Source organism: Neopelma chrysocephalum, unplaced genomic scaffold (assembly GCF_003984885.1).
Source record: "Neopelma chrysocephalum unplaced genomic scaffold, ASM398488v2 Primary Assembly neopelma1_94, whole genome shotgun sequence".
Classification (NCBI taxonomy): domain Eukaryota; kingdom Metazoa; phylum Chordata; class Aves; order Passeriformes; family Pipridae; genus Neopelma; species Neopelma chrysocephalum.
In genome coordinates this window covers 562,628-581,685 of record NW_020897756.1, presented here as the reverse complement: position 1 = coordinate 581,685, position 19,058 = coordinate 562,628, and the positions used below count along the sequence as shown (strand labels likewise).

Here is a 19,058-nt window from a genome sequence, read left to right as displayed (position 1 = left end):
TCGCCTGGACTCTCACAACTGGAGGCTAAGTGCAGCTGGGTGGTGAGGAGAAAAATGGGAAAGCAAAATAGCATCCTTAGTACTTCACCAGCATCCTTTGAGTGCTTTCAAACATATTGAAATCTTGGGTAGATTGGCCCTATATATATGGAAGATGTATAAAACTCATGTTCAACAGAAAAACCCTTCCCTTTCACCAATAATCAGCTCTCTGAAGAGTTACTACTCCTTGATACTACTTCCTAGAGCATCATGGAAGTTGGAGTCAAATGCATTGGATAAAAAGCAGACCTCAGAAAGCTCTGTCCTCTTCATACAAACCATGGATCACTGGCACAGAGGGGACAAGAAACTAGAGAGGAAGAGTGTGGTGTTACAACCAGCATCAGAGACGGGACTGTGCCTTGGAGTGGACTCTGCTCCGGGTCTGGATCCACCTCCTCCATTCCCTTCCCTCTCCTTAACGGCACATACATAATTTTGCACAAATAGTAACAAACCAGTTAATCCCCGCAGCCATCCCGGGCAGGGGCTAAAGGGTGACGGCATCAGCACCGCGGCTCTTTTCAAACAGCAGAACGGGCACAAAGGCTTTTTGCCGGGCACTGCCGGGGGCCGCTGGCAAGGCGAGGATCCGGCATCCGCCTGGCGCCCGGCCCCGCGCCCGCCCGGCCCCGCTGGCAAACGCGCCTTCTGCCGGGGCCCAGGAGAAAGCACGGAGCGGACCGAGGGAAAGCCATGGGGGATTTTCATCTTGCCTTTCTTTAACTGCTCAACGACGTGAATAAGAAGTTATCATGACTACAAAAGAAAAAAAAAAGAGTAGGAGGTTGCTGCGCTGCCTCGGTGCCCCTGCAGTGGGCTGGGGTAGCACGAGCTGCTTCATCACTCGGGTGGTGGTTGTGATGGAGAGGATGGGCAGATGGATGGCTGACGGCCTGAAAGCAGAATTCCCTAAAACACGCTCAGCTGACCCAAAATAGCCACGAGTCAGAGGCTGGGAGCCCCTGTATGAGTGTGTGTCGCATGCTGGAGCAAAGGAGCTCTACAAAACTTCTTCTCTCAAAATCAACCTTGTAAGTCAAAAAAAAGCTTCAAAAGAATAATAAGCTGCCAGTGTCACAGTCTGTTCTTCCTCTTGTGAGGATACAGACTTCTGGCAGCGTGGAGGGTGAGGGGACCAGCAGCACATTCCCCTCCAAGACACAAGTCACGTCCCTGCCTGGACAGTCCCTTCCCCAATCCCACCCGGCCCCTCTCGGCTCAGCGGGGTGGATGCTGGCTCAGCCTCCAGCGCTTCCCAGCCGAGCACATTGTGCAGGGGCTACATGCTGGTTCACTCGGCCTTCCTGGACTTCAGCTGGGAAAAAATGTTCAATTAATTTGTTTTCTTGTAAGCTCCATCTCTATCGCCCCCATTTCCAGTGCCAGCAGTGGCTGCAGCTGCCCTGGCTGTGCCCTATCACTAACCCTACCACTGGCATCAGACCTCACTGCACTCCTGGGCCATTATTCTCTGCTACTTAAAGTAAGTCTGGTTTATTAGCAAAAGAAAAAGGTGCTGCATAGTGCCCAAAGGGACCACTGTGGGACACCGTTTGTGCTTGGGCCAGGGAGAGGCTTTATTTATCTGTAGTGACCCTCACGGAGTGAACCCTGGGTTACAAATGAGCTTTTATGCTTTTATTGCACTAACTTGGTTTCCTATCAGCACTGATGAGAGAGGAGGGTTGCAAAAGGTTATCGGTGTTTTGCATCTTGCAAAACTGGAAAATATCAATTTCCTGCAGACATCAAGGCCTAGACTGAAAAAAAAGTTCACTGGAAAAAGCTACAGCATATAGGCTGCATGCACAGTTTTTATATATACACACAGTAATTACAGGCACAGAGCTGCCACCGTCCAAAAGTCAAGGCAACAGCATTCCCAGATTATGCAACAGTATCTTCATCCCTGTTCCTTGCTTGTATGTGGGGTTTTTTTCATGTCCCTTTTTCCTCTTAGTGCTCCTATAGGTCTACAACTCACATTTATCTTGAAAATTCCCCTTAGTTCAGTTCTGCCCTCATGGTATCCGTGGGCAAAACAAAGCTTAGCATAATTGCCCCAAACTGAAGTCGGGCTGGTATCCATGAGCTTGTAAGCTGGTTCCCAGTCCCACCACAGAAATCACTGGTGATGGTCAGATACCAAAATAAACAGACAAGGAAATTCCATCAATAACCCGTGATTCCCTCTGAAATCCCAATGCTGCCAATAAAACACTTCTATTTCCATTTTGTTTCTCTTCCCTCTTTCCTTTAACTCCTCTTTCTGCAGTTTATCTGCACCTCCTTGTGCTGTGGCACTTCGGTCCAGTTGTGGAGCCAGATCAAGCAGGCACCAGGAAGCCCCTGGAAATGAAGCTGTTCTTGGCAGGTCTGGAGTTGGTCCCCTGAGACAACAATTTGTTCTTAAAAGTGGAAAGATTCAATCAGCAGAAGGACCCAGAGTGACCAGCTGTCCATCCAGCACACAGCTGGAAATACGTTCTGTTCAAAGATTTTCCCAAAACATACGGATTTTCCCAGTGTTAGTGATGGTGGCAGAGAGACCCCCAGTGGTTGGGTGCACCACGAGCCATCACCCTTCACATCCCACGGTCTCAGGGTCCCCCCGAAGGCAAGCAGGAAGGTTTTGGAGGGGCTGAAGGCCAACACAGCCTTTGGGGCCGGTGACAACAGCCTCTCTGGGTAAGCCAGGGCAGGACATCACTTCTGCCAGTGTCACACAGAGCTGTAACCATCCTCAGTGTCCAGACCCGTGCTCTGAAAAGGGTGGGGCTGACTGTCATCTTCCCACTTCCATTCATTTACCTCTTTCCAAATATTATTGTTTTGATTTCACTTAAAAGAGTAGCTTTTATTTTGTTGGTTCTCCAGTTAAACTCAAATGAGCTAAACTGGGTTGCAAGGACTGTTTTTATAAAGTCAGACCAAACCCTGAAAGAACATTGATGGCTTGAAATTTTATTTGCAGCAGATAAACTATTCATGTGAAAAAAGAGAAGAAAATAGGAGTCCCATTTTCCTTATGAGAATGCACATGCACTGGACATAAAGCCTGAGAATTAATAATGCAATGGATAATAATAATAATAATAATAATAATACAGCGTCACTTATGACCACACAGATGCATGGAAAGCTAACACAGCAGTATGTCAGGCTATTCCCAGTCAAACAAAGACTGGAACCTCCACCTGCCCTGTGAACCAGCCAGGGAAGCAGTGGTTTTCATCCAGTGAAGTGCTGCTGCAGGTATAGAATCAGAATAACCTGAGTTGGAAGGAGCCCACAAGGATCATCGAGTCCAGCTCCTGATGGACTGGTGGAGTGATACAGCTGAGGCTGCAAGAAGACGTGGGGTGGACATTTTGCAGGTCTGGAGTGTCCTCTTTTGCTGGACAAACACCTGCTGAGATTTTTCCATCCTCAAACAGCAATAGCTCAGCATTCACTACAACAAACCAAACGACACATCAGGCTGATCAAGAGGAAATATCAACAAAGCCGTAACACAGATGTGCGGAAAGTAACACTTACATAACGAGAAGGAGTTTATCACGCAGTGAGTGAGAAAGCAAAACATTTTTGCTTTTCATGACCAGTAAAGTTCTGCTTTGTTTTGAAGCTCCGTCACGGAGCTGATTTCAGCAAAGGCCAATTCAGGAGCCCCTGCTCGAAGGCCGGTCCCACGCACCAGCTCCCCGAGAGGACTGGCCTCGCCACGGGCTGCCGGCCCCGGCTCAGAGCACCGCGCCGGCCCCGAAAGCTCCCCGCGGATCGGCTTTGTTTCTGCTCCGCCGTCCCGCGGGGGGAGCTGCGTTTTAATAAACACCACGATAGTTAGAAACAGGCTTCTTCAAAGGGCTTTGAAAACAGAACTCAATCCTGGCATCACCGGGAGACAGCGAGAGCGGTGTTTGTACAGATGTTGGCCGGCGGGCAGGGAGCTCGGGCGCGCAGCCTCCTCTGGCACCGGGGGCTCGGCTCAGCCTCGTTTGCTCGCATCCACCCGCTCCCACCGCGCCACGAGGCTCCAGCAGCACCGATCCGAGTGCCCGTGTGCTGGGCAGCCGCTCCCCGGGAAGGCAGGAGAGCGTTCGGCAGCATCAGCCCCCTGCGCGGGCACACGGCTCTTCCTCGCCCGTGGGCGGTAAAAACAAACCACAGCGCTGCCAGTGGCAGCCAAAGCTGTGGCTGGGCGGTGGAACCCGAACCCCACGCCGGGGCCGGGCACTCGCCCAGGCGGCTCCTCTGGCAAGAGGTGAATGCGCGCCGGGCACGGGCAGCCCGCCGCGCTAGGACACTTGCGGGACGCGAACCGGCCGCTGCCGGGGCGGGAGGCGGCAGCGCTGCGCCGGCGCCACCGCGCGGAGTGGGAGCGTAATCCCGGAGGCGCCTTGTGCTTCGCGGCGCTGCCCGCCCGCCCCGCTCCGCGCCCGAGGAGAATTCCAAGGGGGTCCCGCCGGCCCCGAGCGCTTTGCTCGGGTTGCTCTAAGCGCGGAGACAGAAGCCTTCAAACCCCTCCCCTGCTTGGCAGAGCAGCTTCTCGCAGCTGCCTTCTCCCCCGTGGATGCAGATCCGTACCGGACACATCTATGGATGTGGAGGGGTGAGGCACACTTTGCTCCCTCTTATCCATTTTCAGACAGAGCACCAGAGAACAGAGGATGGGTAAAGGCTGCCCAGCACAGCAAATCGCTCAGGGAGGAGTTCACTGTCTCTTCTCCATCACTACCTGCAGTAAATGATAAAGCTCACACACTCAGCAAGGGCACAACTCACATCCCAACCTGCTCATAGTACAGAGGGCCAATTATCTTCTAACCCACCCAGGGTGTGTAAGGCTTTTCCTCTGGGACATCTTACGTTCACATTAGACAGAGTAAACCAGAAAAAGAACTGATATAGAGAAAACATTACAAGAAAGAATATTACCACCTGTCTCTGCCAACTGGGCAGTCCCTCTTATAAAGCGTCAGAAATGGAAATTCACAGCAGACTTCTTGCTTAAAGTGGAAGTTTCTCAGCAGAAAAGTGTTCTTGATTAACAAGTTTTTATTTCCTTAAGGAAGTACTATAGACTGAAAGTGAAAAAAAGCCAAAATTACTACCAGAAGAAAATAAACCCAGGTTATGTTTAGTGCTGAATTTCAGCATTGCCCATGTCCTGGAATTCAGGTCTCCAGAAAAAATTTTGGACGTGTAGAGTCATTTATAATGGATTTAAATGCCTCGTTTGTAAAGTCTTTTGAGAAAAATAACACATTTTTAAAATTAAAATAACACATTTCTCTTTCTCAGTTACCTTTTATAGATGCTCAGGTACTCCCAGGTAAGAACATCCCACAAATTCATGGTCTGCAGGCTGAGCAAGATGACTCTGAATGATTCTAACCACACAAAGAACACGAGTGGAATGACACTGCAAACTATTTCGTAGATGAAATACTTAACATTTAGGAAAGAAGTGACCTTTAGTTCTCTCTTGGCTGTGCTCCCATCTCACAATTACTTTGGTTACTTTACGACACTTAAACTCATTCAAATTTATTTATTTGAAGACACAGTTATCAAAATAGTGATATGTGAAATAAACCCAACTAGAAATATAAATAACCCTATTTGCAGAACGTAATATTTCCCCATCCCTAAGCCTGCCCTCTTCTACCCAATCATGGATCTCTTCCTTCCCCTTAGTCGCACCTCATCCAGCTTTTTGATCACAGGACCAGATTTTTTAGATGTGGCAGCATAGCTCTTCAGCAGAGCTTTAAACATCATTTCAGTATCTGGATGAGTGCTAATGAAGGCTTTTTCCAGAACATACAAATCAACTCCTTTGTCCTCTGGAAGACCTGAAATAAAACTGAGTCCAAAATCTATCAACACCAAGTCCACCTTCTCCACGGGTGGCCGCAGAAGGAGATTGGCAGTTGTGAGATCCCCATGAATAATATCCTCATCGTGCATCCTCGCTAACAGCTCACCCATCTTCTCTGCTAAGTCCTGGAGGCTGCTGGTATCATTTCCACTCCGTTGTACAGAGTAAATATGATCTTGGACTGTAACTGAGTCTACAATATCTTCAAGATATATGGAGTTGGTGACATAATCCACGAAGTAGACGGCTGGAGCTGGAATCCCTATTTAAAAGAGCAAATCAAATGCTAACAGCTAATTTACGTGATTCCCAACTTTAACAACAAAACACAACCAATAAAAGCCTTAAGTAGAAATTCCGGTTGAGATCACCCCCAGCCACTGACAATCCACATCTTGGAAGGGCCTTGCCAACACTTCCAACCCACCTGCACTGGTAGCCTTTTAACCTCCTGGCAGCTTCAGCTTGGTAACAGGATCAGCCCCTCCTGGGGTGAGACTCTCCAGGAAAACACGTTATGGGACACACCGAGGACAAGCCGTGTTTTAGGGGCCGCTCTGGACGAGCAGAGAGGGTCACTCCTGGATGAGAAGAACCCCCCGCACCCTTCAGGATGGCGCTGGAAGTGCCAAGTGCCTGCGATCTGCTCTGAGCCACGGGCAGAGCCGGGGAGGACTGGGGGGGGGGGGGGAGTGTCCTGCGGGGGCTGCCCCGCTCACACCGCCCAGGAGTGTCCACCTGTCCTTCCCTGCTCACACCACTCCAGGGTGTCTGTGTGTCTGTCCTGCCCCACTCACACCGCCCCGGGGTGTCCGTGTGTCTGTCCTGCCCCGCTCACACCGCCCCGGGGTGTCCGTCCGTCTGCCCGTTCTGCCGGGGCAGCCCCGCCTCTCCCCGTGCCCACCTGCCCGCCGGCACCGCAGCAGCGACCGCGCCTCCTGCGTCGTGCGGCGCCGGCTGAGCCGCTCCTCCAGCGCCGGGTGCCGGTACCGCTTCGGGACGCGGAGCTTCGCCACGGCCTTGCGGCCCAGGAACAGCCCGCGGTACACGTGCGCCTCGGCGCCCTGCTGCACCAGCCGCAGCCCCGGCAGCGGCGGCGGCGACAGCTCTTCTTTCGCCTCCGCGGCCTCGCGGTGGTTCGCGGCGGGGCCCGCGGCCCCCACAGCGCCCATCGCGGGCCCGGCGGGCCCGGCCGGGCCCGAGCGCTCCCCGCCCGCCTCCGCCTGCGCCGCCGCCATCGCCGCGACGCGCCGCCACACTGCGCGTGCGCGGGGCGCCGCTTCGGCAACGCTCGGCGATCTCCGGGGATCTCCGTCAGTGCTCGGCAAACCTCGGCGATCTCCGGCGACTTCCGTCAGTGCTCGGTTCCCCGGGACGAACGCCCCAAGCCCCGCCCCCCCCCCCAGCCCCGCCCCCGCCGCCCTCGCTGTAACGCGCCCTGCCCCGCTTTGTCCGTGTCGCTCTCGGTGTTGTCTCTTACAAACCCTCTCTCTGTGCTTGCTCCCCGTAAGTCCTGCTGCCCGCTGCCCGCCTCGGCCGTGGGGGGGGATACTGAGTAGCTGCAGGATGGTGGGACTCGTTCCCGAGCCTTCCCCAGCCAGTGCATTCTATGTTTCTGCCAGTGCAAGAGCGAGTCCAGCAGCTGCCCCTTGGCTTGTGAGGGAGATGTTGGATGTGCATCTTCTCAAAGTGGCAAGTGCGATCTCGTGGTTCCCCCCGAGGTGTTCCCAGCACCACCTCAGAGCCCCCTGCCAGGGCATCACCCCCGGGACAACAACACCAGGATGCTCCAGCATTGGGGCATCACCGTGGCAACTCCACCTCTGGGACATCACCAGCAGGACGATCCACCACTGGCTCTTGGCCCTTCATGTGCCAAAAGCCTCTGCTGGAGCCCGTGCAGATGCAGTACAGCTGCCCTGTTTGTGGCTGGGGAAGAGAAGGGATTTGCCCATAGGCTGCAGGGGATTGCCAGCCTGCAGCAGGGCGTGGTGTGACCTCAGGTCCCCATGCTGGGCAGCACCAAAGCTTCTGCCCCAAGTCTGTCACAGGCCATTCAGTGAGTCAGGTGAGTCCCCCTTCCTTGAGCAGCCAAGACCCACATCTCCATCTTAGTAGAAGATGGACAAACCTCATTATATTTGGACCAGTATTTGGGTTTTTATGGCACCCTGAAAAACCACTGCTCTACTGGCTGATCTGCACACACTGCCATTTATGTTCTTCAGAAGACATAAGAGAATTCAGCCCAGTCCATGTAAATATGTTTTCAATTGTTGCTTTTGGAGGTGCCACAAGTCCATTTTGCCCTTGTTTTCACATCCACAACATTTGTTTCCTTTTCGGAGCATTTATATTTTATTAACACATTCCATACAGCTTACTTGTCATTGCACGGTGGGAAATGGCAAATATTTGTCTTTCTTCAGTAACAACTTTTAAACATCCTTTCCAAGTTCTCAATGATACAGATAATCCAATCCCTCAAGTCTGGCCACCCGTGGCATCCTCCTTCAGCTGCCCTCGCTGTGGCAGGAGACTGACAGCTTGGCCAGGGAAAGATGTGCATTCCTGGGCTCTGTGGCTGGAATTTGCAAATGCCACAAACACTCAAATAACGAAAAAGGTTTTTCCCCATGTTGTGGGCAGATTTTATCTAAGCATCCATGCTCAGATGCCCCCACAGACTCACATATACAACCTATAAGCAAGTGCACAGAGATACCCTCAGTTCATTATTCTGGTAAACATGACAGTCTTCTCTCATGCTGGCCAAAAACAGCCTCCAGAGCTTTCAAAATACAAAAGAAAATATTTTTGCTTTATTTTCCCATTTATTTTATTTATTTAAATTTTATCTTCCCTGTGATTTCACTTATTCTTTTCTCTTTGAATGCAAAAAAGCAGTTGACATAGCCCTTGGAAACCATCTAGAGCCATTTACAATATTTATGGTATCACACAGTATTTTTATTGGAATGCTGAATCACCCCAGAGAACTTCACTGAAGCCACAGACTCTGCTAAATAGTTTAATTATGTAACTTTGTTCTCCTGGTGACAAGCGTTTACAAACTCTCCTTTCGCAAACAATGAAATTAAGTCAAAAATTGCAGCACAGCAAACCAAGCTAATGGAAACCAAGGCGGGTCCCCTGGGCTCCTTCCTCCTGCTGTCCTGTGGAACCCTTGGCCCTACAAGCAGCTCTCCCATCACCCCCCAGCTAATTTAAGGATGGGGGCTGCCATCCTCAGAGCTCAGATGGGAAAAGGAGAATTTGGGCTAAATCAGGCTCAGGCGGTTCCTTGCACCCATCTAAGGCTCTTGCTGATTCTGAGTTATTGTGTTCATCAATAACTGAATAGAGCTTGGTCAGTTTGGTGCCTCAAACCCCCTTCCTAAGGGTCAATCATAATCAGAGAAAACGGAGCTCCAGTGTGTGATGAGCATCGCTGAGCACCTTGTTCTCCCTTTGCCAGGATAGCTTTCCTTCTCCCCGTCGTATTTGCATTTTAATTTGTGATTTTAAAGCCTCTTCTAGCTGCCCCGGCCCAGAGGTGGAGGGTAACGTTTTCCAGCAGTCACGGCCGGGTTGTGTTACCAAACACAGGCTGCCGTTCCAAACGCCGAGCTCTCCTCTCCGGGAAGCGCATTCCTGCGGCTCAGCCCTGGGGTTGCGCTGTTTGGCTGTCAGGCAGAAACGCGCCCTCTCGCCCCGCAAGCCCGGCAGCCAAGAGCGAGATAAGGATCAGAGGGGGAAGCGGCACTGCCAAAGCACACGGTCTGGAGGGGGGGAGGAGGAGGAGGAAGGCATCGCAGGAGGGAGCCAGGATAGAAACGTGCCGGCACACATGAAGCGTTGGTGGATCCGCCACTCCAGACCTTCTCATATGTGGATCTTCAGGACAAAGGCACTGACTTCAGCAGGCCCAGAATACCCATTAATCACAAATGTTATGATAAGAAAGGTGTGCTTTAAGAACCACAAAGGAAGATTTTTTTTTTCCCCTCAAATTATCCCAGCAGGTTTTCACCTTTTTTCCCAGGCGACCACAACCCACAGCCACGCACAGTGTCGACGTGGCAGCTGCATTTCTGTACATACTGATGTCACCTTTTCAGCCACCTTTTGTAAACACACCATAAAGCTCTGCCTGTGCTTGCTCCCCAGGATCTCACCTCCTTGTTGCCTGTGCTAATAATAATTCTTGTGCTGTCAGAGACCAGGAAGCTTCCAGAGAATGGTTGGGTGGCGGATAAATGAAAGCTGAGTGACCATGGAGAAAAGTATAATTTCTTCCTTCTCACACTGAATTAAATTCAGAAGGAAGGAATTGTTCGGGGAAATCAAAGATCAAGTAGCCAAGGGTGGGTTTGCCCAGCGCCTGATGAGGACTCTGGGTCCCCTCTGGCTCTCTGCATAGTAGGGAACCATGCATGGGTGACATCTCCAATTCACAGCACAGCTCACCCAAAATGTCAGTCTGTATCAGATACGAGGTTTTAGAAAACATCTTTTTACATACTTTATTTGCACTGAAATTAGAGCATATGAATGGGAAGCATTTATTTAATCTGTAAACCAGGTAGATGGTTTGAAACACTTTTCATATGTAACTTGGAGAAGAAACAAAGCCAAAACGCTTGATCAGCTGCTGCCCATGTTGCAGTCAGATATCCAACAGACTAAAGCTGAAAGGATACATGTGATCCAATATGGCCCATCTCAAGCATCCCAAAACTATGAGTTGGAACAAAAAAAGTGTTGGTACCACTGGTCTGCAGACCAGAGACAAGAAATGTATCCCCATACTTAGAATAATAATAATAATTTAAATATTTCTCTTAAATGCCCTGTTAAGTCAAACTGTGGGGTGACTGAAAGAGCTCTTTAAAAAAAAAAGTGTTCTTGTGTTCTTTATTCTTCACCCAACCTGTTTATTTTTGGCTCTGTCAGAGGGGTGTGCCTGCACCACAGGCACGATGGTCACAGATGCAGACCTGCCCCAATTCAGCTTTGTACTGTGACAAAGAGCTTGACCAGCACAGGCTCCACAGACTGCTGCTCTGGAGCTTGTGTGGTTATAACATCTTAAATACTAAAATTTAGTATAAGTATTAAACGAAATGTTACCAGCAGTCAAGTGCCAACTTGCAATGCAGGTTCACGGTCATGTGCACCTACCCTTCAGTGGCAGTCCCTGCTGGATGGCTCTGGGGAGGCTGTCCCTGCCCTCCCATCACATCTTCCCTCGCTGGTCCCCACGCCAGCTGGGTCACAGCAAACTTCTGAACATCTCGTGCACCTCAGCGCAGCTCAACCCGCCCAGCAGCTGCTGTTTGCACGAACAGCACCGAGGGAGAATGTTTGCATATTGTGGTAAAGAGTTTTGAAAGCACTTTGAGGTGTATCACGTTTTGTAAAACCCTTGTTTAACAAGCTGGACTTTGGGAATGAAAGTAGCCTCAGACTCAGAAAAAAATCTTGCATCCAAGTGCAAGCCCCAGTGTCTTTTATGCAGGACAGCAGGAAGGTTCCTGTTCCACTCAGCAGAAAAAGAATGTTGATTGCAAGGGAAGCTGAATACTGAAATGCTTTGTCTGATGGAGCACTGTGCAGGGGGAAGGAGATCAGCTCAAGAGATGATCCTTTCTGTCCCAGTGAAAGTTAAGAGTGCAAATTTAGTCACAGAATCACAGAATCACAGAATCATAGAATGTGCTGAGTTGGAAGAGACCCATCAGGATCGAGTCCAGCTCCTGGCCCTGCACAGGACACCCCGAGAGTCGCACCATGTGCCTGAGAGTGTTGTCCAAACGCTTCTTGAACTCTGTCAGGCTTGGTGCTGTGACCACTTCCCTGGGGAGCCTGTTCCAGTGCTCAATCACCCTCTGAGTGAAAAACCTTTTCCTGACATCTAACCTAACCCTCCTCTGCTGCTCTTTTAGTTTTAGCTTTGAAATGGTCACCCCTTTCCTAGCAGGCTTCTTTGGCTTTCCAGCCGAGCTACCTCAAAGCATTAACAAACTGTCAATCTCCTGTGGGCTTACTAGAGGCTTTCTCGCCTGGGGTGGGGGGAGAAGCTCTGCACAAGGGCAGGTCAGCAGGCAGCGAGGAGATTCCTGTTCCTGGCTCAAATGAGACAGAATGGGGACAGAGTTGTCATTCCAGCCACGAAAGCCATATCCTCGTTTCTAGAGAGATAAGCCCGTAAAGCTTCCCCGGCCACCCCGCAGCCTCCCGGCGCTCACACGCCCAAGCCCCGCTTCCCGCCGGGCTCACCCATCCCGCGGGATCGCCATCGCTGCCGGGGCTCTGCAGCTCCCCCCCCCCGGCCCGGGACCCCCGGGCAGGGCGACTACAAGCCCCAGGCTGCCCGGCCGGGGGCAGGGCGGTGGCAGCGACGTGGCGCGGCCCCGCTCCGGCCGCCGGACCCCGCTCCGCCCCGCTCCGCCCCGCTGCGCTCCCGGGGCCGCGGAGCGCGGGGGGCTCAGCCCCGCCGGGCCATGGGTGAGTGCGGCCGGGGCCGGGCGGGGGGCGCTGCGGCGGAGGGTGGGGGGGATCATCAGGTTTTTGCTGCCACAGCCCCTCCGGGGACGGGGCTCTCCGGGGCGCGCGCCGGGAAAAAAAAAAGTTCCCTAAAGGAAAAAGAGAAAAGTTTTCAACTTTTCCTAAAGGCTGGAGCTGCATCCCACGCCCCTCCCCCTTTCTTTCTGGTTTGGTTTTGGGTTTGTTTTGGGGGTTTTTTTTAGCGCTCCCAGCAGCACATACAGCGAACGCAAGAGCCAAGGAATTTCCTGCGGCTCGGTCCTGGGGCCATCCCAGGAGCGCTGCAGCGACAGGGAGAGCGGGGTACAAGGAGTGTGGAGGGACCAGGATTTGCTGTGGAGTGGGATTTGCTGGAGGCAGTGGTCCGGCGTTCGCTGGCCATGACGTTGGTGTGAGCAGAGTCCGAAGTCAGCCCCAGTCCCAGTCCCAGCCCGGCGGTCACTGCCCCGTCCCGGAGCACGACCCGATGACCAGTTTGCCATAGGCAGGGAATCGCCTGCCACAGCTCCTCCCGAGACCCACCAAACTTTCTGCCCTCAAGTGGAGATCTGAAGAGTCCTCGAATTTCCCAGCTATGTCAGAACAGACTGCATAGAAACTGGATTTCAGTCAAAGTTCATAAACCATGACTGCTCATGAAGTTAACAAGAAATGCAGCAAAACCTGATGAAATCAGCTGTGGTATTTATAGTGGGACTCTCTGTGTCTAGTAGAATTTGTGGCTTGGAACTAACGGGATGGGCACTTAGGCCTTTTGTTCTCAGCAGATAATTTTCTAATTATCTGCATAACGTGCACAAGGAGTGCTAAAAGCAGTGTGGGTGGTCACACAGAGCGTGGTGAGAGGAACTGGGGTAACTGGGATGGCGTAAGTAACACAAATGAAACACAGAGGGTTACAGAATAAATACAAATATTTGTATTTATGTACAGCAATCACTGAGAAATCTTTATTGCTAGCTGTAATTAAAGGCCAAGCAGAGACACTTCCTATTAAACACAGCTTGTGAGGGGAAAAAAGCCCTTAGGCAGGGTGAGAAAAGTTTCCACGGTCTGGTAGTTGTGTCCGCATTTTTTCCACATGCAGTCTACAGAAAATGTGAATATTTCTAATTAAACAAAAGAGTACAGATAGAATTACATGCTGGAAACCAGCACAAACCTCAAAGCTAATGCGCTCTACCTGTGCTTCAGAATTGTAACTGGAGGGGAGGTCACTGCCACTGCTGTTCCCAGAGATCCCTACATCATGCTGGCTCTCGCACCAGAGCAATCCTGCTGCTATAACATGGCTCATGGTTCTCACACTGTCACCCTTTCATCCCTTCCCCATGGTCAGAAGCATGTGCAGGCAGAACCTTGGTTTTGTAGGGTTGTTTGGGCTGGGTTGGTTTGGGTTTGGGTTGCTTTTGCTGCTGGCTGTTGGTTTTTTAATTTATTTTATTTTACCTAAACTTAATTTGTATGCTCATCTGTATGGGATGGGCAAGGCCAACAGTGAGGTTTTCAGCTCATGATGAAGTTTGTCCTGTGGTCCTGGACCAGCCTGAGGAGGCTGTCCATGGCACGGGGATCCTGGGTGCTGTGGGCTGTAGAAGGACGGATGAAGAAATCAGGGCCATCTCACAAAGTCATGGCAAGAGTGCAAGATTAAGTGGAAGAAATAAACTTTTGTGAGCAGGGCTTTTAATGCCAAGGTCAGAAGTGAGAATGTAGAGGCTGCAGGCTCAGTGCCACGTGCACTGAAACATGAAAATGATAATGCAGAACAACTCAGAACCTGAAAGCAGAAGCTGCATTTCCTGCCCAGAACAGGTTTTGTAATTTGAATCCAGGGAGACCACAGAGGATCCCCCTGTACAACTCCAGGCACTACAAATCACTGCCCTCTACTTAAAAACATGTCTTAACTTTGTTAACAAAGTCCTGACTTCACAGTTCTGCACCCCAAATGAGTGCCTCTGCCTGGTGGATTGTGTGACTGTCTGCAAGTGTCTCTCTACATGTGACCTGGTGACCTACGGGGAAATTCTGCATCGTGGCTTTGTAAACGGAAAATGTGGGTGTCCTGGGAGAGCTTTTTCCAGCCTGTGCATGCTGATAACTGCCCTGCTAGCATCAGAAAACCTGAACTTGGCATTACTTTCTTGTCTTCCAGGTCGTGCAGTGATGGTCCTGCTCTTGTCTGCGACGGTGTCTCTCCTGGGCGGGCTGATATTTGGGTATGAGCTGGGGATAATCTCTGGTGCGCTGCTGCAGTTGCAGGTAGACTTTCACCTCAGCTGCTTCAGGCAAGAAGTTGTCGTGAGCGCCGTCCTCATCGGAGCCCTGCTGGCCTCTCTGGCCGGGGGGGTGCTCATCGACCGCCACGGCCGGAGGAGAGCGATCCTGGTCAGCAACGTGGTCCTGCTGGTTGGCAGCCTCATCCTCACGCTGGCGAGGTCATTTGTGGTGCTGGTTATCGGGCGTGTGACCGTGGGCTTTGCCATCTCTGTCTCATCCATGGCCTGCTGCATCTACGTCTCAGAAATGGTGGCTGCTCACCGGCGAGGGCTGCTGGTGTCTCTCTACGAAGCCGGTATCACCGGGGGCATCCTGCTGTCCTACGCGCTGAATTACGTCTTTGCGGACGTGGAGGAGGGATGGAGGTACATGTTTGGGCTGGCCATTGCCCCGACAGCCATGCAGTTCCTCAGCATCCTCTTTCTCCCAGTGAACCCTGTTAAATTAAGCTCGTGGGACTCGGACTGCCAGAAGGGCCTCATTCCATTGCAGGACACTGAGGACAGAGCGGCGGCAAAGCAGGAGCCCTGTCAGGGGAAGGATTACTCATTCCTTGACCTTTTCAGGACCAGAGACAACATGAGAAGGCGGACTCTGGTGGGCCTGGGACTGGTGCTCTTCCAGCAGTTCACTGGGCAGCCCAATGTGCTGGGCTACGCCTCCAAAATCTTCCACTCGGTGGGGTTCCAGAGCAACTCCTCGGCAATCCTGGCCTCAGTTGGGCTGGGAGCGATCAAGGTGGTGGCCACGCTGGTCGCAATGGCCTTGGCAGACAAGGCTGGCAGGAGAGTGCTGCTCCTGGCTGGCTGTGTGGTGATGGCCATGTCGGTCACCACCATCGGCCTCACCAGCCGCATGGCCCCGCTGGCCATGGCCAGGGACTGCAAGGCACCCACCGACCCCAACGCATCCCTCAGCCTCACCCAGCACCCCCTGACATCTGCATTCCCCCAGTCTGCTGTGTCACCCCTCCCACCAGCATCGGGTGCTGTCAAAGGTCAGGCAGCCCCTGGTTTTGCTGCCACAAGGAGCCTTACAAAAGTTTTTGCCAGTGCTCAAAGCGAAAAGGTTGTTCCCTATTCTTCCCTCATGCAGAAAAGGGACTTGGTAGGTCAGTCCATAAAAGGGACAGTGGGAAGCATGGGCCCTCCTCTTGCTGGAGCTCCCTGGGCACAGCATACGGTCTTAAATTGGATTACACTGCTGAGCATGATGGCTTTCGTGAGCGCCTTCTCAATTGGATTTGGGCCAAGTAAGTGTGGTGTTTATATATCTTTGCACTAACCTAGAGAATAAAACTAGGGCTGACCTGCAAGCTGCCTGCTGGAAACATTCCTTATGTGTCTGCTGTACCAAGCAGCTTGGTGTCTGGGAACTGGAAATATGTCCCCATCTGCCCACTGAATCATTTTCTAGCACTGCAGCTCTGCTAACTACAGGGCTGGTACAGCACTGGAATAACTTCCTCTTCCATGCTATAACTACCCTTGTAATGAGGTTTTTTTCTGTGAAGCTCATTGCAAAATCAGAGTATCCCACAAGCACTACACCCTGGGGAAGAGAAAAAAAAGAAGGCTGAGGGCGGAGGGACTGAGGGGCTTCTGCTGTGTGATAGGGAAAGTCAGTGCAGAACTGGAAGTGGAACTTCTTTGAAAGTTTCTCAGTATCAGTTTGGTTGTTTTGTTGGTTTGTTTTTTTTTTTCTGAAATCATTATTTTTCATCAGATGAGGTTAAAGATTAGGTCTTGCTTCCATGTGAGCTCTACTATTTTCTGACATTTAAATGTCTTGATGGGAGAAAACATCTTCTAACTCAAGAGAAATATATAAGTGGGCAAGTCTCACGGGTTTGATGGTTACCCTGCAAATTATTTCAAGCTAAATAACCCCAGGATAGGAGAGGGTTCTTGAAGGCATATGTTGCTTTAACTCTGATTTTAGCCCAAATGCAATGTTGTCTCCCTAATTCCAGCCCTTTCTCATTTTTTTACAAAGAGCATGTCCTGACAGCACATCTTTTCCATGTCCCATGGATGGAATTACAAACTCCCCCACCTTCTTCTTTGCTCCCTGTGCCTGTTCATTGCTGTTTCGTTCTTCCTGCAGTGCTGAACACGAGAGGTTTGAGGTATTCTCCTGTGCCCTGTCTCTGAGGTCAATGAATGTTTGACACCACCAGCAGCGGGCGCTGGGTGAAGCCAGAGTTTAAACCCCCTGCTGAAATGTCCTTTGCCCATTTCCCGAACAAATTGCTTAACTCCCACACTGTCTTTCTGATCTCTCTAATCCGTGCAGTGACCTGGCTGGTCCTCAGTGAGATTTACCCTGCTGGGATAAGAGGAAGAGCCTTTGCCTTCTGTAACAGCTTTAACTGGGCTGCTAATTTGCTGATCAGCCTCTCCTTCCTGGACCTTATTGGTAAGTAGCCACTCCTCCTCCCTCCACCTCCCACGGCTGGTTAGGGAAGGGTGGCCACCACGAGCCATTTGGAGATGAGGTGGCATTTTGAACCCTGGGGACTTGGGGCTGGAGTAGCTGTGACCCTGCTGCCCCTGAGAGCAGGAAAGCCAGGCACCAGCAGCACTGCTCTGAGCCCCTCTGTCAGCTGTTTGTAAAAGTCACCCATTGCCCACTGGGCTGCACTAGAGCACCACAGTATCAGCAAACCACAGAGTTTGCAGCTTCCCTACCGGCAGCTTTACAACATTTCTTTCTAGCAGAGCCCTCAGTTGAGGCACTCGGTGGGCACTGCTGGCCCTGGAGCCTTCCCTTCCCTCTGGTGCTGGCAAAGCCTGGCACGAACCAGCCTTTTCCTTTGCTGATTCCCAGTCCAGGCCTTGCAGATAAGGTATTTCCCAGATCTATTGAAGGCTTCACAAAATAAGATGCCCATCAGGCACCAGTGACCACCTCACAGTAAATAAACCAGTTTCCTTTGTATCCCATGATGTGACTGACCTCCTATCCTCATGCACTTGAACCTCTGCAGATGCCATTGGATTCTCTTGGATGTTTCTTCTCTATGGACTGATGGGAGTGATGTCTGTTATATTCATTTACCTTTTTGTCCCAGAAACAAAAGGACAGTCCCTAGAGGAGATAGACCAGCAGTTCTCCAGGAAAAGGTGTGTGTGCTGTTGTCCCAGTGTGAGTGCTGGCTTTGGGAGCTTCCCATCGGTGGCTCCTGAGGTCTGTGTCACCAGGCAGCTCAGGGCTGTTGCAAAGTCTGGTCAGTGCTACTGAGAAAGTAGAAAATCTCAAGTTTGTGGCAGGGTTTTGGGACAAGCTGTGAGAGCTGCAGTGCTGTTCATCAGCAGGTCACTGCCCTGAGCCTTGTGGCTGTGCTGTGGGAGGGCACTAGTGGCACTTGGGAGGAAATGGGCTAAAAACCAGGGCTCGTGGTTGAGGAGGGGAAGGCAGGACCACAGCATGGGACAGGCAGGTCAGGACTGGGAGGAGACAGGAGGGGATGATAGTCCTCTTGTTTCACCTTAGAATAGTCTTGGACTGATCCTTCTCCTCCAGGGCAGAGACATCTCCTGGTGTAACACAGGCCACGGGCTCTCACCTGGTAGTTTTCAGACGAAGCCTGTAATGGGTTAGGGAAGATCAAAAGGTGCTTGTGCCATCCTGGTTGGGATGGAGGTGGCAGGGCAGGCATTGCTGGAGCAGGGCGAGGCCCATGGGAGGGAGCACACACCCCTGGGAGGCAGGAGGGGTAACTGCTGTGAGACCCTGCCTGGATCCCTGGGCACAGCACTGACCTTCACCATTGCCCCGCAGGGTTTGGGAAGGAAATGTGTTCAAGACGAGACGTGGACGAGGAGCGAGCTGCACACACGCACAGTACCAGAGGGTGGAGCACACCAACAGCCCATGAAACCATCAACGTGCCTGCAGCATCGTGTCTGAGCAGCTTTTCCAGGAGAGGAGCAGGCTGGGCCATCAGGACAGTTCTTTTCCATGGCCTTTAACTGGTGCTCACAGACAGTTCTCCCTGCAGTGCCTTAGCTGTGGGGACATGCAGATAGCTGTCCTTCGGGTCCTTGGAGAATCGTTGTTCCCTGGCAGGGAGCACGTCCTTCCTTTGACGTCTTTAATTCTTCATCATTTGTACCTCCCATCATTTAAGAGATTAATTTTTTTTGTACGCAGGGATTAAATCACACCTTTTGCCGGCGGCGCTCTCCCTTCGGCGAGATGTGAGCGAGGTGTGTTTTATTTTCCCGTTCTTGGAAAAGAACGGGCGCTGCACCGCGCCGGACCCGCCGCCAGTGGGTGCCCCGGCACCGCGGCA

General features: G+C 51.7%; 2 protein-coding genes and 1 long non-coding RNA gene across 3 annotated transcripts; 1 reads left to right on the top strand and 2 right to left on the bottom strand.

Moving 5' to 3' along the window:
• Positions 1-5,321: 5,321 nt before the first annotated feature.
• Positions 5,322-7,174, bottom strand: TP53RK (TP53 regulating kinase). The gene is made up of 2 exons (XM_027693835.1): positions 6,834-7,174; positions 5,322-6,191 (listed from the first exon to the last, which is right to left on the bottom strand). Exons 1-2 carry the CDS (start codon positions 7,165-7,167, stop codon positions 5,713-5,715), a joined length of 813 nt encoding a protein of 270 aa, XP_027549636.1. The 5' UTR covers positions 7,168-7,174; the 3' UTR covers positions 5,322-5,712.
• A 1,055-nt stretch (positions 7,175-8,229) lies between these two features.
• LOC113972576 lies at positions 8,230-12,226 on the bottom strand. The gene is made up of 3 exons (XR_003535942.1): positions 12,212-12,226; positions 11,980-12,057; positions 8,230-10,707 (listed from the first exon to the last, which is right to left on the bottom strand). It is a non-coding gene; the product is annotated as an uncharacterized LOC113972576 (long non-coding RNA).
• A 171-nt stretch (positions 12,227-12,397) lies between these two features.
• SLC2A10 (solute carrier family 2 member 10) lies at positions 12,398-18,940 on the top strand. Its single transcript, XM_027693955.1, has 5 exons — positions 12,398-12,439; positions 14,637-16,013; positions 17,057-17,179; positions 17,751-17,886; positions 18,545-18,940. The coding sequence occupies exons 1-5, from the start codon at positions 12,436-12,438 to the stop codon at positions 18,639-18,641; spliced, it is 1,737 nt and encodes a 578-aa protein (XP_027549756.1). The 5' UTR covers positions 12,398-12,435; the 3' UTR covers positions 18,642-18,940.
• The last annotated feature ends 118 nt before the right edge of the window (positions 18,941-19,058 follow it).